At 46.0% G+C, this 25,254-nt stretch overlaps 2 protein-coding genes across 3 annotated transcripts; one reads left to right on the forward strand and one right to left on the reverse strand.

Moving 5' to 3' along the window:
• Positions 1-2,855: 2,855 nt before the first annotated feature.
• LOC149277515 (BBSome-interacting protein 1-like) lies at positions 2,856-3,939 on the reverse strand. The gene is made up of 2 exons (XM_089502804.1): positions 3,894-3,939; positions 2,856-3,022 (listed from the first exon to the last, which is right to left on the reverse strand). Exons 1-2 carry the CDS (start codon positions 3,937-3,939, stop codon positions 2,856-2,858), a joined length of 213 nt encoding a protein of 70 aa, XP_089358930.1.
• Positions 3,940-15,292: 11,353 nt separating this feature from the next.
• Positions 15,293-23,753, forward strand: LOC149277516 (leucine-rich repeat protein SHOC-2-like). Of its 2 annotated transcripts, XM_089502773.1 has the most exons (8): positions 15,293-15,986; positions 18,296-18,433; positions 20,723-20,853; positions 21,552-21,740; positions 21,945-22,067; positions 22,352-22,489; positions 22,979-23,096; positions 23,545-23,753. In XM_089502773.1, the coding sequence occupies exons 1-8, from the start codon at positions 15,293-15,295 to the stop codon at positions 23,751-23,753; spliced, it is 1,740 nt and encodes a 579-aa protein (XP_089358899.1). The 2 variants fall into 2 exon arrangements, with proteins under 2 accessions (XP_089358899.1, XP_089358901.1); XM_089502775.1 differs by lacking the exon at positions 18,296-18,433.
• Positions 23,754-25,254: the final 1,501 nt, after the last annotated feature.

The raw sequence follows: 25,254 nt of genomic DNA on the forward strand, positions 1-25,254 counted from the left end.
TCATTATGCCACTTGGTGATAAACACTAATTATTGATCGGTATCAGTGATCAATGTCGGTGGCCTAAACTTGTCACAAATAATCATGTAGTCGTTTGGGTATTGCTGTACGCGGGGGTTGTCGCTGAATACAAAACTTGAGTTGTTTCTCTTGCACATACCCTGGGAAAGAACTCTACGAAATGAGACGGGTGTCCTCTATCGCTGCTACTTTTTACCTTTTAATCCCTTTCTTACAATGGTTTAATCCACTGTAGACATTAAAGGACTGACCACAGGGGAGTAATGTGGCCGGGGATGTGGACCGGGTCCGCAAACTTCCACACAAACAATGGATTAAGCTACAGCGGGCATCCTCTCGGATCCTACTGAATGCCGTCCCTTGGATCATTGAGGTGGCCGCAAGTTACAAACCCAACGGCTTCACCCTCATTAAAAGTTCTAGCAAATTCCAGCTTACAACATACACTCCCACTTTACCCCTCTCCACTCACACCGCTGCTCTTCAACCCGGACCTCCCACCGGGCATGATGACGTTGCCTCCTCATCGCCTATTCTTGAGGCTCCAGCAGTGTCTAGCGCAAAGCTCGGGTATTAAAACATGGAAAGAATGGCCTACTACGACCACAGCTGGGCCAGCTGATATCTTTCCCTTCCTGCAGCTGAAACGCTTGATCCGCAGCGGTCACCTCACATTTAATTTAGATCGGGGCTGCGGGAAAGGAGACGGTGAGACATATTGAGAGAGAATGAATGACCGTGAAACGTGACCAAGCATTCTGAGTTCTCCGCTTTGTTTTTGTTTCGTTGTGGTCTTCATTTTCAAAAATTTGTATGAATTAACAAAATTATCAAATTTTTAGGGAGCGCTTCCCTTTTTTAATTTTTTTTTATATATGTTCAGAAACACAGGCACTGACATTACGATAGATCTGATCATTCTGAGATTATTCGACTCGTTCGATGGGTTAGTTGTTAGAAATGAATTTTCTTTTGAATTGTCTAAATAATGAGCCTCTTTCTGCCAACCAGTAATATTTATGAAATTGGTACAAATGAGTTTTATTGTAATTTAGGCGGAGTATCATATGTTTAATAATTTGAGGTAGTAACAGAAAATAGGTTAGAATGGGGGGGGGGGGTGAGCATGATGACATGTCTGTAGATTAATGTAAGTATGTATCTGTGTGTGACAATGTAACTGTATCTGTGTTACTTACAAACAAAAAGGCCAGCAGCCAGCAAACGTGAGAAGGTTAGACAGCGGCCAGGGTTTAAAACCATCGTGCCCCTCCTTACCTACCCTGCGGGTAAGCCATGCCAAGTGAACCCAGACTATTCCCCTTTCCAGCACAGAGCTCTGTCTGAACCACAATTACGTTAATGATAGAGTTCTGCGCCACATAAGACACAAATCTCCTCTTCGTGGGGGTGTAGACGAGACACTACTGCGCTTATACCCAGCAAGCACCAAACACATGGGGCTTGGTTAGAAATGTAGCTGCTAATGAGTAGTCCATCAGTGGAATAACCGACTGATGGAGTAGGCAGAGGAGTCGATGAGGAAATCCAGATGTGCCTGGACATATTTGAAATCAAGTACATCTTCAAACAAAGAAGTGCTTATTCCCAAGAAACTCTTGGCTCCGGTTGCTTCTGTCTCTTGCTAAAGACTATAATGCACGTTAGATTACAGAGCGACGATAATAAGTGGGGATACTTCCTACGTTGTGATTTTGTCTAATAATAAGTTGAGGAAATCAGAACCGTCTGTCGCCCTCCAACTAATACGGACTTTCTACACGATGTAAACGGACGGCAGAGCCTTCCCGCAAACAAACGCTGATTTAAAGGGACAGTAACATTTTAATACAAATTAAAACAAAAATAGCATTGGACGTGCTCAAAGGTAGTACTAAGAGTATGAATTAAAGCTTCTCTGGGGCTTTCTGTTCTCTGAGGAATATACAATGTGCGGCGGGGATGAGATTTGTACAGCTTTTACTTTTCCCTTTCCATAGAAAAAAGTTTGATACCTCGGCTTAACCCTTTCCAAACCATGAAAACATTACGCTGTACATAAAACTAAGATTTATTTTCTTTTAGGTGTGTGGGTTTTAAAAGGTTAAACAATTGGTTATTGAGTACATCTTTAGAGCCGATAGGCGGAGAGTTTTAGTCTCAAATCCTCGCTGTCACCAAACCTTCTGAATGTCAAACACGGGAGAGCGGCTGCTGCATGATGGTCCTGTGTAATGTATAGTTAAATCAGGTCACCCACAAAGGTTTTTCCGGATTTATTCTAGAACCCAACTAAGCCAAGAAGCAGCATTTGTTAGATGTGACGAGGTCCCTCCGGTTCACTAAACGGTTTATGAGATCTGTTGTTTAAATACACGATCGCATAAAGACACCCAGAAATTCCTGCGCCACAAAATGACTTACAAAAAAAAAAAGTTCACGGTGTGCAGGATCCTAGCGCTCTTTATTACATTTTTATAAGCATAAAATAGAGAAGGATACGTTTAGTGTTAAACAAGGGAAAAAAAAGACAAGCACAATAGTTACCTTTTTTTAAACTAAAAAGCTGAGCTTTACAGAGAAACTAAACTGGCTTGAAGAGAGATGGAAAACCCTCTCGCTGACCGTATCTGAGCTACCGAACCGAACGTGTTTTGGGGCGTTTTTACACATACTGGATGACCGGGTAGCTTGTGACAGGCGGGTTTCTTCTCCATCCTCTGTCTGGTTGGAGGGTCTGTGGAGCTGAACGCACCCTGAAGCCCGCGTCGCACCCCCGAGTCTGTTCTAGCTTCTGAACTAGTTTGTTCTAGCAGCGTCTCACGGCGGTTTTCTCAGGGCCGGGGTAACGGCTGGTCGCTCTGGGACAGTTCCTGCTCTCGGATGGCATTTTGAGCGTCGCGCTGCATCTTCTCCAGCTTGGCCAGGGTCACGGACTTCAGCGGCAGGAGCTTCGGTTTGCACAAGACCATCGTGGGTAAATCTTCCACGCACAGCTGTCCTACACGACGGGAATGGAAAAAGAACCGGAGGACATCATTAATGGGCAGACCGTTTCCAACGGCTTTAACTCATGTTAGTGAAAATTGAAATATTCAGATTCTATTTGGGATAACGACTGGCCGGCGTCGGGAATCACATCTGTACTACTAGTTATTAACGCTCCCCGGCTGCTCATCTGTTCATGGAAACCGTTATAACGTCCGGGGGAAAGTACGTTTTGCGGTTTTCAATCCTTTTCGAAAATCTAGACAGGTGTCTTCTCGGTTTGCTGTGTTTAGAACTCTTACATTCTGCTATGAAAACCCATTCTCATGACATTAAACCTTTCAAATCGAACAATAGAACCTCTGTGTCCAAACAGAAGAACTTAACAGATCTGTTCCCAGAGTTGGACTTGATCCCAGAAACCTGGCGACCGGCGTCCGTGTATGAACACGGCAGCGATAACCCTGCAGAGGAAGCCGTTAAAGGTGCCATCATACGCCCCTTAATGCATGTGATTTGGTTTCCATGCCGATCAAAAGAAGGATTCATCAGCATCTTCTCTATACAGTAATCCGTTTCCCCCGACCCCCTCAGCTACTTGCCGTGCAGGGGATGCATTTAATCACATGCAGCACCTGCTTGGAATAGCGCATGCGCTGATACCCACGGGCCGCCAGTGCCACCTCTGGTTTGGGTGAGATTTCTATGGAACGGTTTACCTCCCCGGAGCCTAAACTCCCGCAGCGGATAATGGAGGGGGTGGTACAGTCCAGTGCCTTTAGTGGATGATACAAGTTGGGTGTTTGGGGTCAGCAGACGCTTACAGATATTTCCCATATGCAACAAGCTGAGATCGGCATATATATTGTTTATTATTAGCTCACCTTGTTTAGGAAGTACTTCCCGGAACATGGATTTCACCTCCGGCATTCTGAATCCAGACCCTGCAAAACATCAAAAAAGGAGCAGCATTAAATATACATTATACAGGGCTGCTCAATCCTTCCTGTAGAAGCCTCCCAGGGGTCAGTGCTTTTGAATAAGTCGAAATATTAAAAATAATTGCCCGATAATTCCACCCCAGACTCTCTTGTCCCCGACGTGCCACTTCATCACACTTCCAAACCATAATGCCCCAGGCACTGGCTGTAGTGGGGCTTTCCTAACTTACACCGACTACCTCATGGGTCCATGAAGGCGACCCTGCCCCGGACACTGTTTCTTAACAACAACTGCCAGCCCCGTCCCTGGCCCAGACCATAACCTTCTGGGACACCAGGCAGCTCCGGCCCATAATCACTCTAACACCCCGGCAGCCCCGTCCCTGGCCCGGACCATCACCTTCTGGGACACCTGTCAGCCCCGTCCCTGGCCCGGACCATCACCTTCTGGGACACCTGTCAGCCCCGTCTCTGTCCGTAATCAACCAGACTCACAATATTCACTCGGTAAAGCTTAATCCGCCAGCCCTTAGCAACGCCGGGCGTCACTATTCACAAACAAACAGCGCGCAAGGTGAGCTGGGACTTGTAGTCTTTAGACTCTTTAAAACGTTGGGTTGGCTGTCACTGACCCCGCACATCGGGAAAGGGCTGACCATGACTACACTGTAAGCAGTTCTGTCAGCAAATTGCAAAACGGTCATTACGTTCATGTACTAAATACAAACCAGGTTTCGGAATCCTCCGCACGGGCCAAGCTTCACTTCCTGTCCGAATGCAGCGCTTCCGAAGTTTCGAACTCGTCACCCGGATCTAATTGCTACTGGTGACCTACAGTTTGTCAATAAAGATTGGAAGAAAAAAAAAAAATAATAATAATCCCAAACCGAGATTTACGTGGGCGGGGCCCAGTCTACAATGAGCCGCAACGTATCATGCGACAGCAGGGCGGGGTCTTGTCTGCGAACGACACAGTGAGTCATGTGACAGGAGGGCGGGGCTCCGCGTGGTGACGTCAGGCGTCGCAGCGCGGAGGAGGAGGAGGATGGCGGCGGAGTGCAGAGCGGGGTGACGGGCTGAGGTAAAACAACAATAACACCGGCCGCCGCGGCCTCACAGCGGCACCTGGCACCGTCGCGCCCACTGGCTTACACCGGGGTACTGGCAGGTCGGATAATGGTGAGGGTTGGGCGACAGGCCGACCCCCCCCTCCCCCGTCTGCACCACCTCACACACAGAGCCGTGCCTGTACACACAGACCTGTCTGCCCCCCCCCCGTGTGTGTGTGTGTGTGTGTGTGTGTGTGTGTGTGTGTGTGTGTGTGTGTGTGTGTGTGTGTGTGTGTGTGTGTGTGTGTGTGTGTGTGTGTGTGTGTGTTTTTTCCAATGTTACGAAGACACTTCCATGACACAGAACCCGCCGACGGGTCGGCCCCATCCGGCCCCCGTCTAGTCGCCCGTTTCTCCTGCTCTAACGACTCAAACCTTCATCAGTTGTTGGTCCCGTCTGAGATTCAGGAGCCGTATGTCTATCCCATGTATGTTTGATACCCTCACTGTGTTACCCTCTACCACTTCTGCTGGGAGGCTGCTCCACCTATGTCTCTGTCCCTACCCTTTACAAAGCCACATGAATGCACATCTGCACAGTTTGTATAAATTAGAGAGTGCCTATATCAGTGTTATATAGTCCTGTGTTGCTGTAATCGTGTATATTTGTGTTGTTCTGCATAACTATAAGATCATGTATATATGTATTGTGTGTATATATATATATTTACTGGTAATGACTGGATGCCGCTCCTCGTTGCGTAGACATCGTGTTGTTAGTGTGAAGCCGCTGGTAACGCACACAGCCGCACGTTAAGGTAAATCTGGTGCTTCCTTATCTATAACGTGATGAGCAGATCGCCTGTCGTCGCTGGGCAGGCAGGGCGGTTGAGTAATTTTAGGTTTCTTCCTTTCTACATCTTGTGTTGTAACCTCGGTGTCGCCGACTGTTTGTTACCCGCAGTCTGACGGCTGACTCTTCTCGGAATCTTAGGTTGTGTGCGACTGACACGCTGTTTGCCCCTGAGTTTGCGGCGTTGTGCGGCCCGGTCGGTTCGTGGTCTGCTGATGTTGTCGTGGTTTGTTCTGTGAAGTTTTGTGACCTTTGCAGAAATCTCGGTTGTTAGCGGCTGTTATTACCAAACGTTACTCTTTCTGCTCACTAGCCGGAGAATCAATAACATGCGGCATCAGCAAATATCACTAATAAACAGACCCCTCGTACAAATAGGGTAAGATATCTGACTGTGTCCCATCACAGGTGGTATATATAATAGCACATGGCCGCTCAAAAGTCTGTTATTCAGTAACATAAAATGAATGAGAAATCCAGCGCAGAAGGGGTTAATGTTGTAAATGACTAGCTGGAAACGACAGATTTTTAATGGAATCTCTTCATAGACGTACAGAGGCCCTTTATCACTCCCATCACTCCTGGGTTCCAATGGCCCTTTATCGCTCCCATCACTCCTGGGTTCCAATGGCCCTTTATCACTCCCATCGCTCCTGTGTACCAATGGCACGTTGTGTTCACTGATCCAAGTTTAAGTTTTAAGACTAATTGATGGTTAGAAAATCCTTTTGTAATTATGTTACAGCCAGAAATATCCTTCTTTTCCTTGAAAACAGCTGAGTGACCCCAAACTTTTGGTCAGTAGTTGTATCTATCTGAATTCATAGTTTTGTTACTTGAATACTCTTGCCGTTGGTTTATAGAAGGATTTAAATCTTTCTGCAGCTATTTATTTTAATCCTAAATCTTGCTCATCTTTGGCCAAATCAGTTTGGTTGCATCCTCGTACGATGAAATCTGGATCCAGGAAACATTTATGGAGGAAAAACTTAAATTCAAGCTAATATATGTTATGTAAAAAAAAGCAATTTTGTGCCGAACACCATTGACCTCACTAGAATATCTCAACCTTTTTTTTACTGGTTTGCACCGGAATAGTTTATTGATAACCCCGCGTTTCTTCCTTCATCCTGGCTTCTTGGACCGCGTGGCCCAACATGTACGAGATCCCCTTCTGGGAAAGCTGTGTATTGGTCATCTCTTCATCGAGAGATCTCTTTTAGTGAATGAAATACGTTTGGCGTTTTCTCTGTTTTGTGAGGCAAGGAGAACTCTTTAAACCCAGAGTTCTATTAAAGTTGTTGAGCGTACGGCAAATCCCACTAAGCAACGCCCTGGAGACCCGGCTTCCAAAGCGTGACGCTGGTATCGGTTTGTCTCGGTCTGTCAGTTCTTGTCTCGTCAGACCCCTTGAACGTATGTATGTATTGTATGAAGCGCCGCGTAAATTCTTGGCGCTATATAAATGTAATATTAATAATTTTATTGGACCTCGATGGTTGTATTTCAAACGTTATTTGAAAACCTTAATTTACAAAAAAAAGCCAGTTACATTGTTTAGAAATTTTTTAAAAATCTATTTTTTTATTTTATTGGCTTTTTTGGGGAACAACTATTTCCTTGGAAGGTTTTTTTTTTTTTTTTTTTTAACACAACTTGATTGAAAAACGAATTGGGCATTAATAAGAAAAGCATTCCTTTGTCTTAGAAACCTCTGTTTTATTTGTGCTACTTTGTAGCAGAAGAGCTTATACATGGCTGTAAATCCCATATGTTTAATATATATATATATATATATATATATATATATATATATATATATGCTGTTATTTAGGCCTCATGCTTTTGCATTTTTAGGCTCAAACTGTGTGATTGTAGTAAAATGACTTAAGGAGCGTGTTCTGCGCTGGCCGAGTGTTACTGATAACTGCGTCTGATTCTCGATACCGGAACACAGCAGTGTATTTGGTTGGATTTACTGTAAATTGCCCGGTGAACGAGTTTGTTGGCTGATAAAGACTCAATGCAATGGCGCATTATACTGAATTTATTGCATCTGAATCCTCCCATCTGTGAAGACAAAAGTGTCTCCTCCAGCAGCTGCCGACAGACCGTCCTACACAGTATATTATAGAAAACCCTTATTCCGCCCCGGGATCTCTTTGTATGTCTCTAACATTTATTTCCGATGGTAAATTCCTTGCTTTTATTCAGAAGTGTTTTTATAATAAATGATATTAGTCTGAGAACAAACGAGCGACTGGAAATTCCATTTGGATTTTATCTGCTGTCAAAAAGCATTTTTTTTGTCTTTAATCTCCTAATCCTCCGATACGCGGGATTATAAACAATTGTGATGAGTTTCTTGGCCGTCCGGCAGGACATCCAGATGTTTAAACGCAAGTGGATTTAATTTGTGTATTTTTTTTTTTCTTTCTTTCTAAAGCATTTTGTCACAACTCAATAAGGATTAGCGAGCGAAAAACGTAGCGTTTTGCATTGAATCTTTCTTGCTGTAACCCTTTAAATGCCGACGCTGTGAAGGTGAAGCGTGTTGGGCTCTGGCGGGGCTGCGTTCCAGTTCTGAAGGATTATGTCACGCCGCACAAAGCATCGTCCCTTAAAAGCAGCCGTCTGTCGAAATCCTCGCACGCCTTTCCTGCTGGCTTCGCGGACCCCGGGAAAGGCGAAGCCGCTGAGCTGCCGTAGCACGTTTCGAGGCGTGTGCGGCTCGTACAAATAACTCGACGTGAGCTCTGAGTCTCTGCTCGCTTTTCGCAGGGAAGGAAGCGTCGGATTGTTGGTTCAACTGTAAGACAATAGTGGGGGCGCAGGGAGTGTGAAGGGTTAATGAGCTCGGAATGGGTGGAGGTGGTTGGAACTTCGCATTTAGTGGACGGGCCTGCGGAGTGATTTAATGAGGCATTTAAAGAATTTGGCCCGTTGATGTTATTCGGTAGATTGTGAGATGAAAATACTGGAGGAGTTTTGTAGAACGGGAAGATTATGTCCCCACAGATAACGTCCATCACACATGGGGTTATTGTGATCGGAGGAGGACTGAGTGGACTCCAAACATCCGCTCTTCTTCTTTGCATTGATCTCAAAAGGCTGTTTTTTGGGGAGTGTGCCTGGGTATGGAGTGAGGCACAATACTGAGTTGGAGTGAGTGTGCCCGGGTATGGAGTGAGGCTCAATACTCAGTTGAAGTGAGTGTGCCCGGGTATGGAGTGAGGCTCAATACTGAGTTGAAGTGAGTGTGCCCGGGTATGCCCTAGAATGCCAGCCTATGGCAGCTGGAGGATTCCCCGTTATATGGTCCCGGGCTACCGAGTGTCTGTTTAATGTGGCCCACTAGTTACCAGCCAGGGACAGCCGTGCGCACAAACGCAGAGACAATCCGAGACTCTGGAAGTGTAGGTAGCGCCAAAAACTTTCACAAGCTGCACAGCACTGCTAAACCTTTCTGCCAAGGGGTTAATGTCCTGCTCACGTTAACCCTTTTGCTGCCAGTAGCATTCGGTTCTCTTTCTGCTCCGCGAGTTGCCGGTGTGATCGGACCTGTTACTGCAGGTCTGGGCTCGTGTCTTTTGGCTCTTGTGCTCTTCAACTCCATCTAGATTGTAAGCTCATTTGCCCAGTTTCTCTAACCGCAAACTATCAGGCCTCTTGTACAGCTCTGCGGAATATGACGGTGCTATATAAAAAGAATGAAAGGCATCATCGGGGAGTTTTACACCACAGTAATTCTTAAGGCTGATGATAAAATCTGTCTCTCTTGCCCCCGGCCCGTCTTGGCTCGTCCCAACGCCTCTCTTGTTGCGCTTTACGTTTCTACGCAGGAAGCGTCTGTGTTTTCTAAAAAAGCGGCGGCCGCAACGAGACACATTTCTGCTTCAGAACTTTAACCGAGTGCAGGAAACCGCTTACGGCGAGAGGTTTCAAGCAGTGCTCGCTTATATTTATGACATTATTTCTTTCTTTTTTTTTTTTTTTCAGAATTGTGAAATATTCACCTGTATTTTCTTAGTTATGTTCTTAGCATCTTTGCTGTCACATATACCTGTCACCTGCACTCTGTTATACAGGATTTTATTCTTATTATTGATATTATTATTTCCGCGGTGATGTACAATGCGTAAACGCGACATAAGTTAAATAACATAACCGTCCAATTTACAGAAAGCTCGGCTGAAACGGCTCAAAGGATTTCAGCTTTAATGCAGCCCCTCGCTGTACCTAAAGGGGTTAAAGGGGCATTCTGATAACCCCCCCCCCCCGACAATGCCCCGCAGCAGCGTCAGTAAATGCATTAATATAGGAAGCTCTTTTAGAGGTAATTTTGCTTTTCTGGGGATCGGGGGTAAGACCCGCTCCCTTTATACGGTACTTTTTTGGGGTTTACTTTAGTTGGGCGAATCCTATAAATTCAGTCTACGCTTGTGCGCTGTCTGTACTTGTTGGGGGAAGAATCTAGAGGCGCGCAGAGTCTTCCACGACTAGAATGTCTTCTGGTGATTAAAAGAATGTTTGATAAGCAGGTTTTGGGCTCTATCCAGCTACCTGCCCGGCTCTGCTCCGAGGCTGGGGATTGCCATTTTCCCACCACCTTTATTATATTTTAACATTTTATTATTTTATTATTATTATCATCAGGGAATCATATTGGCTAATACCTCCTTTTTTCCTCCGGTTGAGCCGCGTTGGATGTAGGCGGCTGCGTTACGGGTGGGTTTCCCCACACTTGTTCGTCTGAAACCCACCATGGAGGCATTTCAGCCTTTTGAATATTTAAAGGGACTCTCGAGTCCCTTTAATGCATGTGGTAGCTGAGTGATCCTTTTAAATGTATGCAAATGCATAGGGGGGGTTCTATAGTGTCCCCTCTGTACCCTTACACCCCCAAACTATTTTCCTTGGAGGAGATTTGTTTGGCCAAACACAACCCCATGCGCATGATATACTGGCCACCAGTCAGCTCCAGCGCTGGCTCAGCGAATGCTCATGGGGGCACGTCTAATGAGACCCCCCCATGTGCGCACACAGCATTATCCTTCCAAAAGTACATTTTTTTAATTATTATTTTATCTTCATTCTGAACAATCAATGTGCTTAGGAGACTCCTGGAGTGTCCCTTTAAGTAATTAGTAGTTATGGATAGTGAATAGGGGCCCCTCCACTCTCCATAACAAGATTGAGGTCAAATCACTGAGACCCTATTGCATCTTTTCTCATACCACGGCGCATTAACCCCTACAAATCCATCGCGGCGAGGCATACCGTGCAACATGCCGCTACCCCCTCTGATGCGTCCTCCGCCGGTCGATGCCGCCGGTCTCCTAAATAATAGCTTTGATGTACAAATGCCGTCACTTGCAAAATACGTTTTGGAATCCAATGGTGTTGACATCAGAAATGAAGGAATTTAATATGAATTGATTTATTTTTTTGGCCAGATAAGTTGCGTCGGATAATAGTGTCTTACGATATCCGCGAATTACCGTCTCCTCTTTGGTCCAGGATTTATAAACCGCTCGTGTTTATTCCCAGATGGGCTTCTGCTCTGTCTGATCTCCCCCATAAGCTGTTAACCCTTATCGCTGAGAATGGATACAGAAATCCACCCGTTACATATTAATGCAATATAATATTTAATATTATTAATAGTAGCCATAAACATTGAGTTCATCTGATCTTGTTCCCGAGGTGAAGCGTGACCCATGAAAATGTGACTATATATGACTGGCTCTGGATTGACCCTTCTCTGCTCGTGGGATCAAGTAAGCGTATGTGAAGTAACTTCACTTGGGTTTTCACAGCTCTGTGTTTGGCCCCCTGCCCGTTGCGCTGTAAATCTGCCGAGTGGTGTCCCGGTTTCAGCGCGGAGACTGCGGAGTTTAAAGGCGGAAGTGGGAATCCTGCGGGGGGGTTGTTGGCGAACGAAAGGGAAATCCGAGGAAAACCTCTTTCTTTTTACTTTGTCTTCGTTTTGCTTTTTCATCAATACTGACGCAGTTCACACAACCGTGGTGTGCGTGTCACACGTGGCTGTACAGTTTTCGGTTTGCTGTGCTGTTCCTCTCCCCCTTATAATATCGTCTCCAAAACACGACTATAATTTGCCCTGAGCCCCCCATCGCCATGGGGAAAAAAGAAGCCCCTGTACAGAGCGCGCGCACATTGGGTGCGTCCTCGTCCGCGGCGTGTGATGTCATTCATTTATAAGGATTTTTATTGTTTATAAAACCTGAATTCTTTTGTTCTTTATTGAAACGTTCAAGCTGGAACGCGCCCTCGTTATCCCCGGATCGCAGCCTCTCGAAGGAAGGGGATCGCAGACGGTCTCGTAGCTTTGAACGTTTCCAGTCCGGCGTCGAGGGGATTCTGGGGTCTCGGTTCTCAGAGGAGGAACTTTGTCGGTGTTCGGCGCGAGGGTGCAAGCTTTGGTTGTTTCACCAGCAAAATATTCTTCTGCGGATAGTTGCTCTGAATATTCAATATAATTGGGAAAGCAAAACCTGGGACGTTGTCTTAAAGGGACCCCCAGCGTCACGGGCAGAATATTACATGAAGAAGGCATCTTAAAGTACTTAAGTGAAACCTAGGAGAAAAACTCAGTAGAAGCTGCAGCTCCATAGCTGCAACAGAACACTTCTCCTGTGTCCCATCACTGATTGGCTATTTGAAATGAACGGTTGCACTTTCTGCGTGTGCTCACAGGGGTCTCGCTAGACCCCACTGACCGGTGGGTACACCAAGCTGACTGGTGGTAAGTATGCCACGTGTCGACCAATCACATCTCCCGCACGGAAAATGGCTTGGGGTGCGGGGGAGGAGCAAATAACATGGGAGGGGGGGGGATTCTGAGAAATGGGCGCCACGCTGAAATTTAAAGGGACCACTAAGCTGTCATCTGCACTAAAGTGCATCTGATGGGGGGGGGGGGGTCTCTAGTAAAGGAATATTACTGACTTCAACCACCTAGATCCCCAAATCCTCACAGTGCTCTAGTGTGCGCTCGCTATTAACTTCCCCTGTAGAGTTTTAGACGTGGTTCCTCTTTCGCTTTCCTCACTAGCAGAAAGTGAAGTGCTTAGTAAGCGAAGTAAACGTTTATTGCCCTGGAAACTAGAGAAATAACTTGAATTCCCCGCGTTACATTATTTACATTTTTTCTTTTAAATATTTTTATTCTGTCATTTTTCCGAAAGCCTGCATTTTTTTAGATCATACAATCGACTTTCTGCGATGGATTAAAACAAGCCGTCTACGCAGATTAGAAACTCCTCTTATGTCTGTACCACGGGGCAGCCGTCTTCTTGTTCTCGGCATAAGCGTGATTATTCCTCCCCGATCTAGTTAGCGTTGGATTTGGAGCGAACTGGCATTGTATGTTGTGCAGACGGATGAGATAAAGGACTGCAGGGTAGGAAATTTTAAGATGCTATTTATGCCACAAACTGCCGCGTTGATCCCTGGTTGAATACAGGCGGCTTTCTTATTGTGCCGTCGGATATTACGGTCCTTAAATAAGTATTCTCAGGCCATTTAAATGACGGCATTTGGTTAAAACAAAGCCGGCTCCGTATTCCTTGTACGGTGTTTTCAAGACGAGCCGCCCTGTCTGCCAAAAGCCACCTCGTGCCGCTGGACCGGTCCTCCTTGGTCCAAGAGACCCCCCCCCATCATCCCGTTTTAAATAATAATAAATGCGTTGGCGTGGAGCGTCGGTGTTTCTGCCGCGGGACGCGCGGCTCTCCTGCCTTCCAAATTAGGCTTTTCTCTCTCTCCGTCCTCCCGACGTCGCTCTCCAGACTTGGCTGAGTTTGCAGCGCCTTCTAATTTAGAGCAGAACCTGACTGCGGGCTGAGAACGCGCTTCTTACGTAGCCGAGCGAGGATCAGGGATATTAACACTTTGCATGCCGGAACGTATCCTTCAGGGAAATCTCACCCCCGGTGCTTCAGAGCGTACCTGACGCGGTATGATGTCCGCCGCGTCACCAATACACTGTCCTGAACCTAACGAACAAGGCGTTTGAGAGCCTCATCTTTAGATTCTCATTCGCCGCTCCTCAGGAGGGACGGGGATCGGTGGCAGGAGACGGTGATCCAGGGCCGTTGGCAACACTTTGATCGGTGTCGTGACGGAGCGTTAGTGCGGCGATGCAGCCGATGCTCTAACGCCCGAAAACTACTCGGGAGGGTCGCCGGGACCGGGTGCTGCTTACCGGCTTTACGAAGGTGAAAGATTTAGTGTGCGGCCCCCATGCCTCTCGTCGTTAAAGTACTGGGGCCGGTTTCCAGTCCCGTTCTATTCCTTGCACTGCGGCTGGTTTTCGTTCTGGGAAGGCGGTGGGTTTTTAAGGTTCTTCTGTTTCTCCTGCAATAAGGACGTCCTTATTATCGCCTCTGTGATAGAATTCAAAGTTCAAGCTAAAAGTGGAGGCTCCAGAAATAGTTCCTCTGGAGTGATGTATGAGGAACCGGGGACAGGTGTAACGGGGGTACCGAATGGAGATTGAGTGAGATTACTCCTTAAAGGCGCTCTCTGGCCCGGCTTCTTTACCGATCGTCCGATACTAAGGAAAATAGTTATAATTTGCCAGAAAAACTCCCTCGTGCCTCTTATTGTACTGCCTGCGTGAAAGCACTAGAATGGCTCGGCCTCAACCTAAACAGACTCTGACTAATGAGAGTCTACAGATGAACGGACTTCATTAGCATCGCCATAAAGCATCGGCTCAGTGTGGTGTTTGAGCCGGGAAAGTCACATGACTGATAACAATGGCGGCCTCCAGGTCCGCAAATAAGGGGAGTCAATTGGAAGAAAATGAATTTGGTTTATAACGGTATACGGCACTGGGAGGTTGTTGCCGTGTAATGCGCTGGGGGGGGGTTTGCCGTGTAATGCGCTGGGTTATCCGATAAGAAACCGTATAGTAATTTATTCCCTCTTGCTCTCTAAAGTAAATCAGAGATACGGGGACCCTCTCCCCAAAACCAAGCACCCCCGCGTTTGTTCTCACTTAATAAGCCGAGCGCTTCTGTTTGATGACGTAGCGGGTTACTCGGTTACCCAAATCTGTCTTATAATAGTCAGTGCTGGAGTTTATGCTAAAGAAGAAAAACAAATTCTGGTTTTCGTGGGGTGTAAAATGTTTTTGTTGTTTTTTTTTTTTTTTTTTTTACAGATTCTGTGCTTGTATGAAATAATGTCATTGTTTTTAACTTTTTTTTTTTAATTTAAAACCCCTAGATACCCCAGTGAGGGACTCTGGACACCGCGACTGACTGCTTGATTCTGTAGGTTGAGTCCTCGCAGACCAATATGTAGCATGCAGGAGCGCGAGTCGACACTTACACGTTTCGGAGACAGACTGCGTTCGCCGTGTTAATTCAGACTCATTTCATGAGGTGCCTGCCCTCCATTCTGTAACCATGAGCGCCAACGTCGGAAAGGAGAAGGACCCCAAGGAGAAAGAAGCCAAGGTGACGGCCGCTTCCAAGGACCCTAAAGCCGGCAGCGGTCTCGTGAAAGAGACCAAGGATAAGGACCTCAAGACCAAAGTTAAAGAATCCAAAGAAGGAAAGAAAGATGGCGGCGGCGCTCAGCCCGGGGTGGCTTTTTCCGTGGATAACACGATTAAACGTCCGAACCCCGCACCCGGCATGCGTAAGAAGGCCAGCAACGCAGAGGTGATAAAGGAACTGAATAAATGTCGGGAGGAGAACTCCACGCGCCTGGACTTGGCCAAGAAGTCCATTCACCTTCTGCCGGCTTCCATCAAGGAGCTGACGCAGCTCACGGAACTTTATTTATACAGCAACAAGCTGCAGTCGCTGCCGGCCGAGGTGGGCAGCCTCGTCAACCTGGTGACGCTGGCGCTGAGCGAGAACTCCCTGACCAGCCTGCCCGAGTCTCTGGACAACTTGAAGAAGCTGCGCATGCTTGACTTGCGACACAACAAACTGAGGGAGATCCCTCCGGTGGTTTACAGGCTGAGCTCCCTGACCACGCTCTTCTTACGGTTCAATCGCCTCACGTCTGTGGAGAAGGACATCAAAACTCTGTCCAAGTTGACGATGCTGAGCATCCGAGAGAACAAGATCAAGCAGCTGCCTGCGGAGATCGGTGAGTGGAGATCTTACCTGAGTTACTGCTCCCTTCTGAGAGCAACCCCCTTCCTCCCGGTTTTACCCATTATTTGTGAATTTAAAGGGACTGCCAGCTGAGTATTAAGTGACATCATGATGGCTGAAGTCTCCCTCTATGCCAGGGGTATCCAACCTGCGGCCTTACAGCTGCTGCAGGAATACATCTCCCACAATGCTCTTTCAGCTAAGGGGCTGGCTGAGCAGTATGGGAGATGTAGTTCTGCAGCAGCTGGAGGGCCGCAGGTTGGACGCCCCTCCTCTATGCAGAAGTTAGAATTACGCTGGCCGTGAGTTCCCGGCTGTGACGTAGAGGATTGAATTCTCGCGGGAAGCGGGTTAGAGTTCAATTCCTCAACGGGGAAAAAAAGAGAGACGGGCAAAAGCTGACCCGCGCCGTTTCGTGTGACTGTTCTGCTGTCGGCTGCACTCGGCCGCTGACGTCAAACCGCAAACTTGTTGCGATTCAGAAACTTTTTGTAAAATGGATAATTTCCTACATCAAGAAAAGTGTTGTTTTTTCCGCTGTATATTTTTACTGGAAGTAAAGTAAATTTAATGACACTTCCTACAATCCTCGGTTTGTCGGGATATTGCTGTTAATAAAGTTCTAAAAAAAAATATAAGCTTTGCAGCATAACGGGCCATATATTTATTTTCTTTTGCTTAATTACCAGGAATTTAGCTTATTTGGGGTTTTTAGGCCGTCTTGGTTAAAAACAAAATGAGTTTCTTTCAATGTACTTTTTACTGCTCTGTGTACGAATTCACCCGATATAATAGTGTTTAGGGGTTCATGAAATAAAGCGTCTCCAGTGCGGATGTTTAATGAATGTGTTTGCGCTGAATGCTGGGAAAGTGACCGTTCCGTCGAGCGAGCCGGAGAGATGCCGTTTGCCCTGAGACAGCTCCGCGTAAAGACGAGACCGCTTTTTCCTCCGGCCTTTGCTTTCTTGGTTCAGGATGAGAATTTTTTTCGGATTCTCTCTGCCAGGGTCTTCAGAGTTTCCAGAACCTTCCACGTCTCGCTCCGTGACTCTGGGGAGTATCGCGCATGTTTACTAAAACAAAATAGCTGCAGGAGCCGAGAATTTTGCAGCTAAGATCTTCCTCTTTGTTTTTGTTTTTTTATTTTTTTTTTATTTATTAATCATTATTATTATTTTTATATGAATTACATTTTCAAACATTTCTGCTTTTATTTCATTCCAGAAATGTTTATCCGTTAGGGGTTAATAAAGTACAGGAGGGAAGATTATTCCAAAGGAGGAAACAAGACTGGAATCTAACACTAGAGGGTCAGAGGCTGAGATGGAATGGAAGGAAGTTTCACTTTACTGAGAGGGTGGTAGATCAGTGGAACAGCCTCCCGGCAGAAGTGGTAGAGGGTAATACATGGGATTGGGATATATGGCGTCTGAAGACAAGACCAAGGCCCAAGGATAAGGGGTATACTAGAAAGGCCCAATGTTTATTTGCCATCAAATTCCATTTTAATGTTCTGTGATTCTGCGGGAACGCGTCCCATGTCATTAAAATGAGAATCGTGTATCGTTTATCACCATGGAAACTGTGCACAAAAGTCTGACAGACTCTGGTTCCCGCGTATAGAATATATTTTGTTTTTTATGATGTGAGCGTGAGACGTTCATCTGCCGCTCGGATTTAAAAGTCGGATTCTAGCCCTGAAATATACGGCCTTTTAAATCGACCCAAATCCGTAGATCCGAGCATCGTGTGTGTGTGTGTGTGTGTGTGTGTGGGGGGGGGGGATCGCTTGCTGGCCGCCCGCTGATCAGCTTACACCTGTTTATGATGTCATTCGCTTATTATGTCGTCATTTCTTTACAGAAGATGGAAGAGGCCGGTCAGCGTATTGAAATAATATTAGTAATAGTCATGGCGAGTGTTAATATGTGAAGAAACCTGCTTTGTCCTTAAAAACCGAGCAGCAAACTAAGGAAGTCTGTCTTTTAACCCTTCGAAGTGAGATGTGACTTTAATGGATAGCCATGTCGGGCTGTTTTTTTTTTTTGCCTTTTTTTTTTAATTTTTTTTTTATTTTTTATATCCACAATTTTAAAATGATTTTTTTTTTGTCTGCTTCGTCTCCTTTCATTAAAACGTGTCTAGCGAGTGTACTTCTCGGACGTTCTGCTTCTTGTGAGTGCTGACGTCTGAGGCAAAACAGACCGAAACCATAATAACCTCAAATATGTCGCCGTCCCGGGAACGCCCCGCCGAGGCTGCGCAGTTTTGGGTTAATTTCCGTGTTCTCTGTCTCTCCAGGTGAATTGTGTAACCTCATTACGTTGGACGTGGCTCACAATCAGCTGGAGCACCTTCCGAAAGAGATCGGGAACTGCACCCAAATCACCAACCTGGACCTGCAGCACAACGAGCTCCTGGACCTGCAGGACACCATAGGTAACGGCGACTGCCACCAGGGGGCGCTTTACACAGCCGGCGGCTGTCAGATATTTATATTACATACATACACACATATATATATTATATATATTATATATATATATATATATATATATATATATATATATATATTAGCGATGTACAATGGGTGGACATAAGTAGTAGGAGGGCCCTGTTCACAAGAGCTTACAATCTAGAGGGATATATATATATATATAATATGGTGGTGTCTCAAGCTAAAAGACGTCTGCCCATTTGAAGCGGTGTATGATGTATACGAGACTAACCCTGTCTGTGTCAGGGGCTCACGGTGTTAAAAGGGATTTGGGTTTAGACTATAAAGGTCCAACCCTGGTGACACTTTGATGTATTAAGAGCTTGGTTTGCCCCGTATGATGCATAGTTTAATGCGGCTCAATCAATCAATGGCTGGTTATTCCCTTTAAAAGCTTGCTTTGTTACTTAAAACGAAGCCTTAAAAGACAGGATCTCTAGCATGGGAACGTCGGTAGAACAGCGACGGCATGTTTTGTAAAGCTGGGATGGTTAAAATGTTGTGTGCTTCCGAAGCAGTGATTGAGTGACGGCCTTTATGGAATCAACACATCTTCGGAGCGTTTAAACCTCACGGGTTCCGTACCGAGCCTTAAACGCCAGCTAATAAACATAGAATAAAGGAAAACTAAAACGCTCAAACCCGCAATATGAGACGTTCCTAATTCTCTGGGATTATAAAGCTTTCTAACGAGCTGCCGGCTCTTAGCTAATGTCTGCAAGACATTCTGTTACTAATGAACGTTTTAACGCCATTAACCTTTTCCCTTGTTGTTTTCATATTTAATAAGCGTTGAGTGCTGGCGCGCCCGGCCAAGCCCTGTTTTGTCCGTATTAGAAGCATCAGATGCAGGCTGCGGAGAGCAAGGGAATTCTCTGCGGCTGCATATCAGCCGTTTGTATGATTCTCGCTCTGTTATCTGATCCCCGATCTACTAAACACCCCGACTCCTTATCATACTGCCTGTGGGGGACAATAGAATGGCTCAGTCTTAATGATCAACCCGGACTCTCTGACCAATAAAAGTCTATGACGAGACAGACTTCATTAGCGTCGCCATAAAGCATCAGCTCAGTGTGGTGTTTGAGCCGGGAAAGTCACCCAAAATATCACATGACTGACAGCAACGGCGGCTCCAGATCTGCAGAAAAAGGGGTTTTATTGGAGCAAAATGAGATAAAACCGGGTCAACCAACATTACTATATACAGCGCTGGGGGTTATATTACCGTATACAGCGCTGGGGGTTATATTACCGTATACAGTGCTGGGGTTATATTACTGTATACAGCACTGGGGGGTTATATTACTGTATACAGTGCTGGGGGTTATATTACCGTATACAGCGCTGGGGGTTATATTACCGTATACAGCGCTGGGGGTTATATTACCGTATACAGCGCTGGGGGTTATATTACCGTATACAGCGCTGGGGGTTATATTACCGTATACAGCGCTGGGGGGTTATATTACTGTATACAGCGCTGGGGGGTTATATTACTGTATACAGCGCTGGGGGTTATATTACTGTATACAGCACTGGGGGTTATTACTGTATACAGCGCTGGGGGTTATATTATTGTATACAGCGCTGGGGGGTTATATTACTGTATACAGCGCTGGGGGGTTATATTACTGTATACAGCGCTGGGGGTTATATTACTGTATACAGCACTGGGGGTTATTACTGTATACAGCGCTGGGGGTTATATTATTGTATACAGCGCTGGGGGGTTATATTACTGTATACAGCGCTGGGGGTTATATTACTGTATACAGCGCTGGGGGTTATATTACTGTATACAGCGCTGGGGGTTATATTACTGTATACAGCGCTGGGGAGTTATATTACTGTATACAGCACTGGGGGTTATTACTGTATACAGCGCTGGGGGGTTATATTACTGTATACAGCGCTGGGGGGTTATATTACTGTATACAGCGCTGGGGGGTTATATTACTGTATACAGCGCTGGGGGGGGTTATGCTAGAGGAGAAAAAATATTTTCCAAGGAAGTTCTCCTTTAAGTTACTGTTGAGATGATATCATCAGTCCTGGCATTATAATGATAGGATGGAGTTGCTTTGTTTGATATCTGAGGTGTTTGGATTCCGGTAAAATTTGCGTGATTATGACAGAAGCAGAGAACAAAATCTAACCTGAGATTAAACGGCTCAGAAAGTGTCCAAGCCGAGCGCGGTTATATTAACCCTGATCTGTCTGCCCGTCAGGGAACCTCTCCAGCCTGAATCGCCTTGGGCTGCGATACAACCGACTGTCCGCGATACCCCGGTCCTTATCCAAGTGCACCGAGCTGGACGAGCTGAACTTGGAAAACAACAACATTTCTACGTTACCGGAGGTAAGTCGTGTGTTTTCGCCCCCCTGTGTCCTTCGGTTGCTCAACGCGGAGCTGACACTGATGTCAGATGTGGGGTTTAATGTGGCCCTCATGGCCAGCTCTGACTGCGATTTATAGGAGGACGGACACAGAGGGCTTTAGGGATAAATAGCAATTTTTGGGCTTAGTGATAAAAGAAGAGCAGTAGCTATAGTAACCAAACATTCTCATCCACCGTGATTCAAGGTTTAATGTGTTGTTGGGGCTGTTGCTGTGTGCAGCGGTTGGGGCTGTTGCTGTGTGCAGCGGTTGGGGCTGTTGCTGTGTGCAGCGGTTGGGGCTGTTGCTGTGTGCAGCGGTTGGGGCTGTTGCTGTGTGCAGCGGTTGGGGCTGTTGCTGTGTGCAGCGGTTGGGGCTGTTGCTGTGTGCAGCGGTTGGGGCTGTTGCTGTGTGCAGCGGTTGGGGCTGTTGCTGTGTGCAGCGGTTGGGGCTGTTGCTGTGTGCAGCGGTTGGGGCTGTTGCTGTGTGCAGCGGTTGGGGCTGTTGCTGTGTGCAGCGGTTGGGGCTGTTGCTGTGTGCAGCGGTTGGGGCTGTTGCTGTGTGCAGCGCTGGCAGCAGTCACTTCCGCTGACATCTCGCCCTAAGTAATCAGGGGCTGGTTCTTTATTATCACAAATATTATCAAATGGACATAAGATTGGAATATTTTATCTCCGCAGGGTCTCCTGTCCAGCCTGGTGAAAGTGACCAGTTTAACCCTCGCCCGGAACTGCTTCCAGTCCTTCCCAGTAGGGGGTCCGCTGCAATTCTCCACCATCTACTCGCTTAATATGGAGCATAATCGCATTAACAAAATCCCATTTGGGATTTTTTCCAGAGCTAAATTATTAAGCAAGCTGAACATGAAGGTACTTTTATTTTACTTTAATTCGTTTAGCTGACCCTCCACACACCCAAGGAGCAGATCTACTAAACCCGTTGGCCGTTCTCTTGCTTTCCGCCGCACACGTTTGCTCGCTCGCTCGCTGCGTCTCGTATAAATATTGTCTTTTCTGCTCTTGGGGTTTAGACTTTTTGGCTTTATTTTGATTTCTTTATAATCCGTTTTAAAGGACAATCAGCTGGCCTCTCTCCCTCTGGATTTTGGGACGTGGACGAGCATGGTAGAATTGAACCTGGCCACCAACCAGTTAACCAAAATCCCTGAGGATGTCTCTGGATTGGTATCCATCGAGGTAAGGACTTCACCTAAGATAAAAAATCGGATTTGGAGTCTTTAAATGATGCCAATGCCTGACTAATGGCGTCCACCTAAGGTGTCTTTGATACATCTGGCGGTGTTTTGAGTAGTTGATACATTGTATTGAGCCAACGCAGATAACGGATCTTTAGGTTACGTAAGCCGTTTGGTCCTCGGAGGTCTCTTCTTCACATGTAATAGCTAAAGAAGACTCCATCTTCAGCAAGGTCTCCTCTGTGATTATATATATATATATATATATATATTTCTTTCCTCCAGGTCCTCATTCTGTCCAACAATCTCCTTAAGAAACTTCCTCACGGCATCGGGAATCTCCGCAAGTTACGGGAGCTGGATCTAGAAGAGAACAAGCTGGAGTGTCTGCCCAACGAGATCGCGTATCTGAAAGACCTGCAGGTAATTTGCATCCTTTCTTCCGTACCAAATCCTTTCTTCCCCTTGAAGGTATGAATATTAAATTGGGTTGTAAGAAGGGGACGGTATTTTGTATGTGATATGGAGGGAAGTACAAATCATATAGAGGGTGGGAAAGATAATCCATCGATACAAAGTAGCGAGCGTCATAGTGTAGAAACACAACCTGGCCTGTGCTACGCAGCCGAAGGGGGTGAAAAAAGCTTAAAAACGTTTAAATTCTACATTTAAGGTAGACTGAGCTGCAAGAGTGTGATGAAAGGGTTAAGGCATTCCGCGCGAGCTGCTGGTGACTGCAGGAGTGGTTTTTTGCAATACGTCACCTGCCTTTTTTTTTTTGACTCAGCTGAGTTAATTCATCAGTAATAATAATAAATTTGGTTTGCCAATGAAATGAACCCCCCCCTGACGCATAAAAAGGACTCTTTTGGCATCTTGCATGTTTAATGGGTTTTTTTCCCCCCCACACAGAAATTAGTCCTTACAAATAACCAGTTGACCACCTTACCGAGAGGCATCGGGCACCTTACAAACCTAACGCACCTGGGGCTCGGGGAGAACCTCCTCACCCACCTCCCGGAGGAGATCGGTAAGTGTGAAACCTCTGAAGGATCTCAGTCAAAGAAGGTCAAGCGTGGATGTTTATTTATTAAATATTCTTACCTTTTAAACTGTAAATATTCTGTGTATTCGCCACCTTTTGGAGTCCTAATTTCACAATTCAATACACTAAATAAATCATCTAAAAGGAACAGCGGAACAGCCATCTTTAACCTCCTATTCTCAGGAGCTGCATAATTGTTCCTCCCCATTAAGTTATGTCTCCCCTGTTATGTTTGCCGACCGGGTCGGGGTGCCGCTAGGTTTAGTTGTAACACGCAAAAGGACAGAGGACGCCGAGGCGCACCGAATACAAGCGCTGCGGCTTTTATTAGTTGAGTTTAATGAGCCGTTTAGGTGACGTGCCAGGTATAAATATTCCTGTTGCCGCCGGCTCACTGTCGAGGCATTAATGCCCCCTTTTCTTTCCGTTGCAGGTACGCTGGAGAACTTGGAGGAGCTGTATCTGAACGATAACCCCAATCTGCACGGCTTGCCTTTCGAGCTCGCTCTATGCAGCAAACTGTCGATCATGAGTATCGAGAACTGCCCCCTCAGCCACCTCCCGCCGCAGATCGTCGCAGGGGGTCCCTCCTTTATCATTCAGTTCCTGAAGATGCAGGGTCCTTACCGTGCCATGGTCTAGCGCGGGCCCGACGTCCTCACACTGTACAAACCCGCATTCATGTTGTGTTCAAACATATATCTGTATCTAAGCCGGGATGTGGATATAGATATATAAATTCTATATATATGTACATGTACCGAAACGCCGATTATTAAGACTGCATTATGTGTTTCTGCTAATAGAGGAATCATAGCCATTTAGACTTTTTTTTATTATTATTACGTAAACAATATTTGCTTTGTCCGAGCATTTTCTTTGCTGAGTTTTGTGTCCCCCCTCCCCCCCTTCATTTGCTCTGTTTAGTTATTGTACCCCCAAATGCCGTTCGGTGCCGATTGGTTGACAGCGTTGTGACCAGAGCCTGTAGCTGTGTTACATGGGATGTTTTGCCATTTAGCAGGTCAGCGCCTACCTACGTGTAAAAGGCTTTTCATCTCTACCACTGCCCCATCCCCTCAAAAAAACCCAAAAAACTGCATTTAAAGGTCCAGCTGCCCCGGGTTGTGATGCTTTTAACTTATTATCCTGTCTGGAGAAATGCAAATTTTCTTTTTTCTTTTTTTTTTGATTCTTGTAATGTTTACAGCCGGCCCCAAGTCTCCATCTTCTTGGCTCGTGGTCTGGAGCTGGTTTTTAGCTACTCGAAGGGTTTTTTAATGCTTCCCGTTTAGAGCTGATCTGTCAGCCGTAGACGGACCCTCGTCATCGTGTAGCCGGTTCCCAGGCCGCTGGAGTCGCGAGCCGTTCTGTTACATATCTCCTAACCCCGTCCTTTCCCGCTCTGGCTACATTCGGATATCCTATCACAATGAGATTATTCAGTAATTTTTTTTTTTCCATAATTTGTATCCTCCTTTATGGCTTGTAAGTAATTTCCACCGTAACGTCATATACTTTGCTGGCTTTTTCTTTTGTTAATATGGCACATAAACGTAGGAGTCTGTCTCCGCTTTGAGCGACGTGACTATTCGCTTTCCTTGTACCTACTATTCATTAAACAAACGCCTGGTGACATCAACAACAACTCGGGATTCTAAAATCTTGATCCCGATGACACCCCAAATCATTGCGCATCTTTTGAACACTCAAAAAATCCCCCACAACGAGTCTTTCTATGAAACACGAGCATTATTTTTAATGTGGGGTTTGGTCGTTTCCAAAGGGTACAACCTCATGCAAATGTTTGAGATTTCCACTTCACCGCCATTGGTATGATCCAAGATGGCCACCCAGACATGTGTCCATATCCCCAGAGATCTCGGCCTTCCCCTTATGTGTTATTTTTTGTTTGTTTGTTTGTAATACATTCAGCTTAAATGTGCCGTGGCGCTATTAAGCTTTCATCCAAGAGCCCAAAACATACGTTTTTAAGTCAACTTTTGTATTGCTAATTATTAGGGCTTCAAATGAACGTGGATGTTATATATAAATCAAGGCAGAACCTATGCAAAGGTGAAGTGTGACGCGCTTTTTATTATGCCAAGCTATGACATCATAACATGCCAAAGTAACTTTTGGT

Source organism: Sceloporus occidentalis, unplaced genomic scaffold, assembly GCF_023333645.1.
Source record: "Sceloporus occidentalis isolate IW3139 unplaced genomic scaffold, rSceOcc1.0.p SCAF_212, whole genome shotgun sequence".
In the NCBI taxonomy this organism is placed as follows: domain Eukaryota; kingdom Metazoa; phylum Chordata; class Lepidosauria; order Squamata; family Phrynosomatidae; genus Sceloporus; species Sceloporus occidentalis.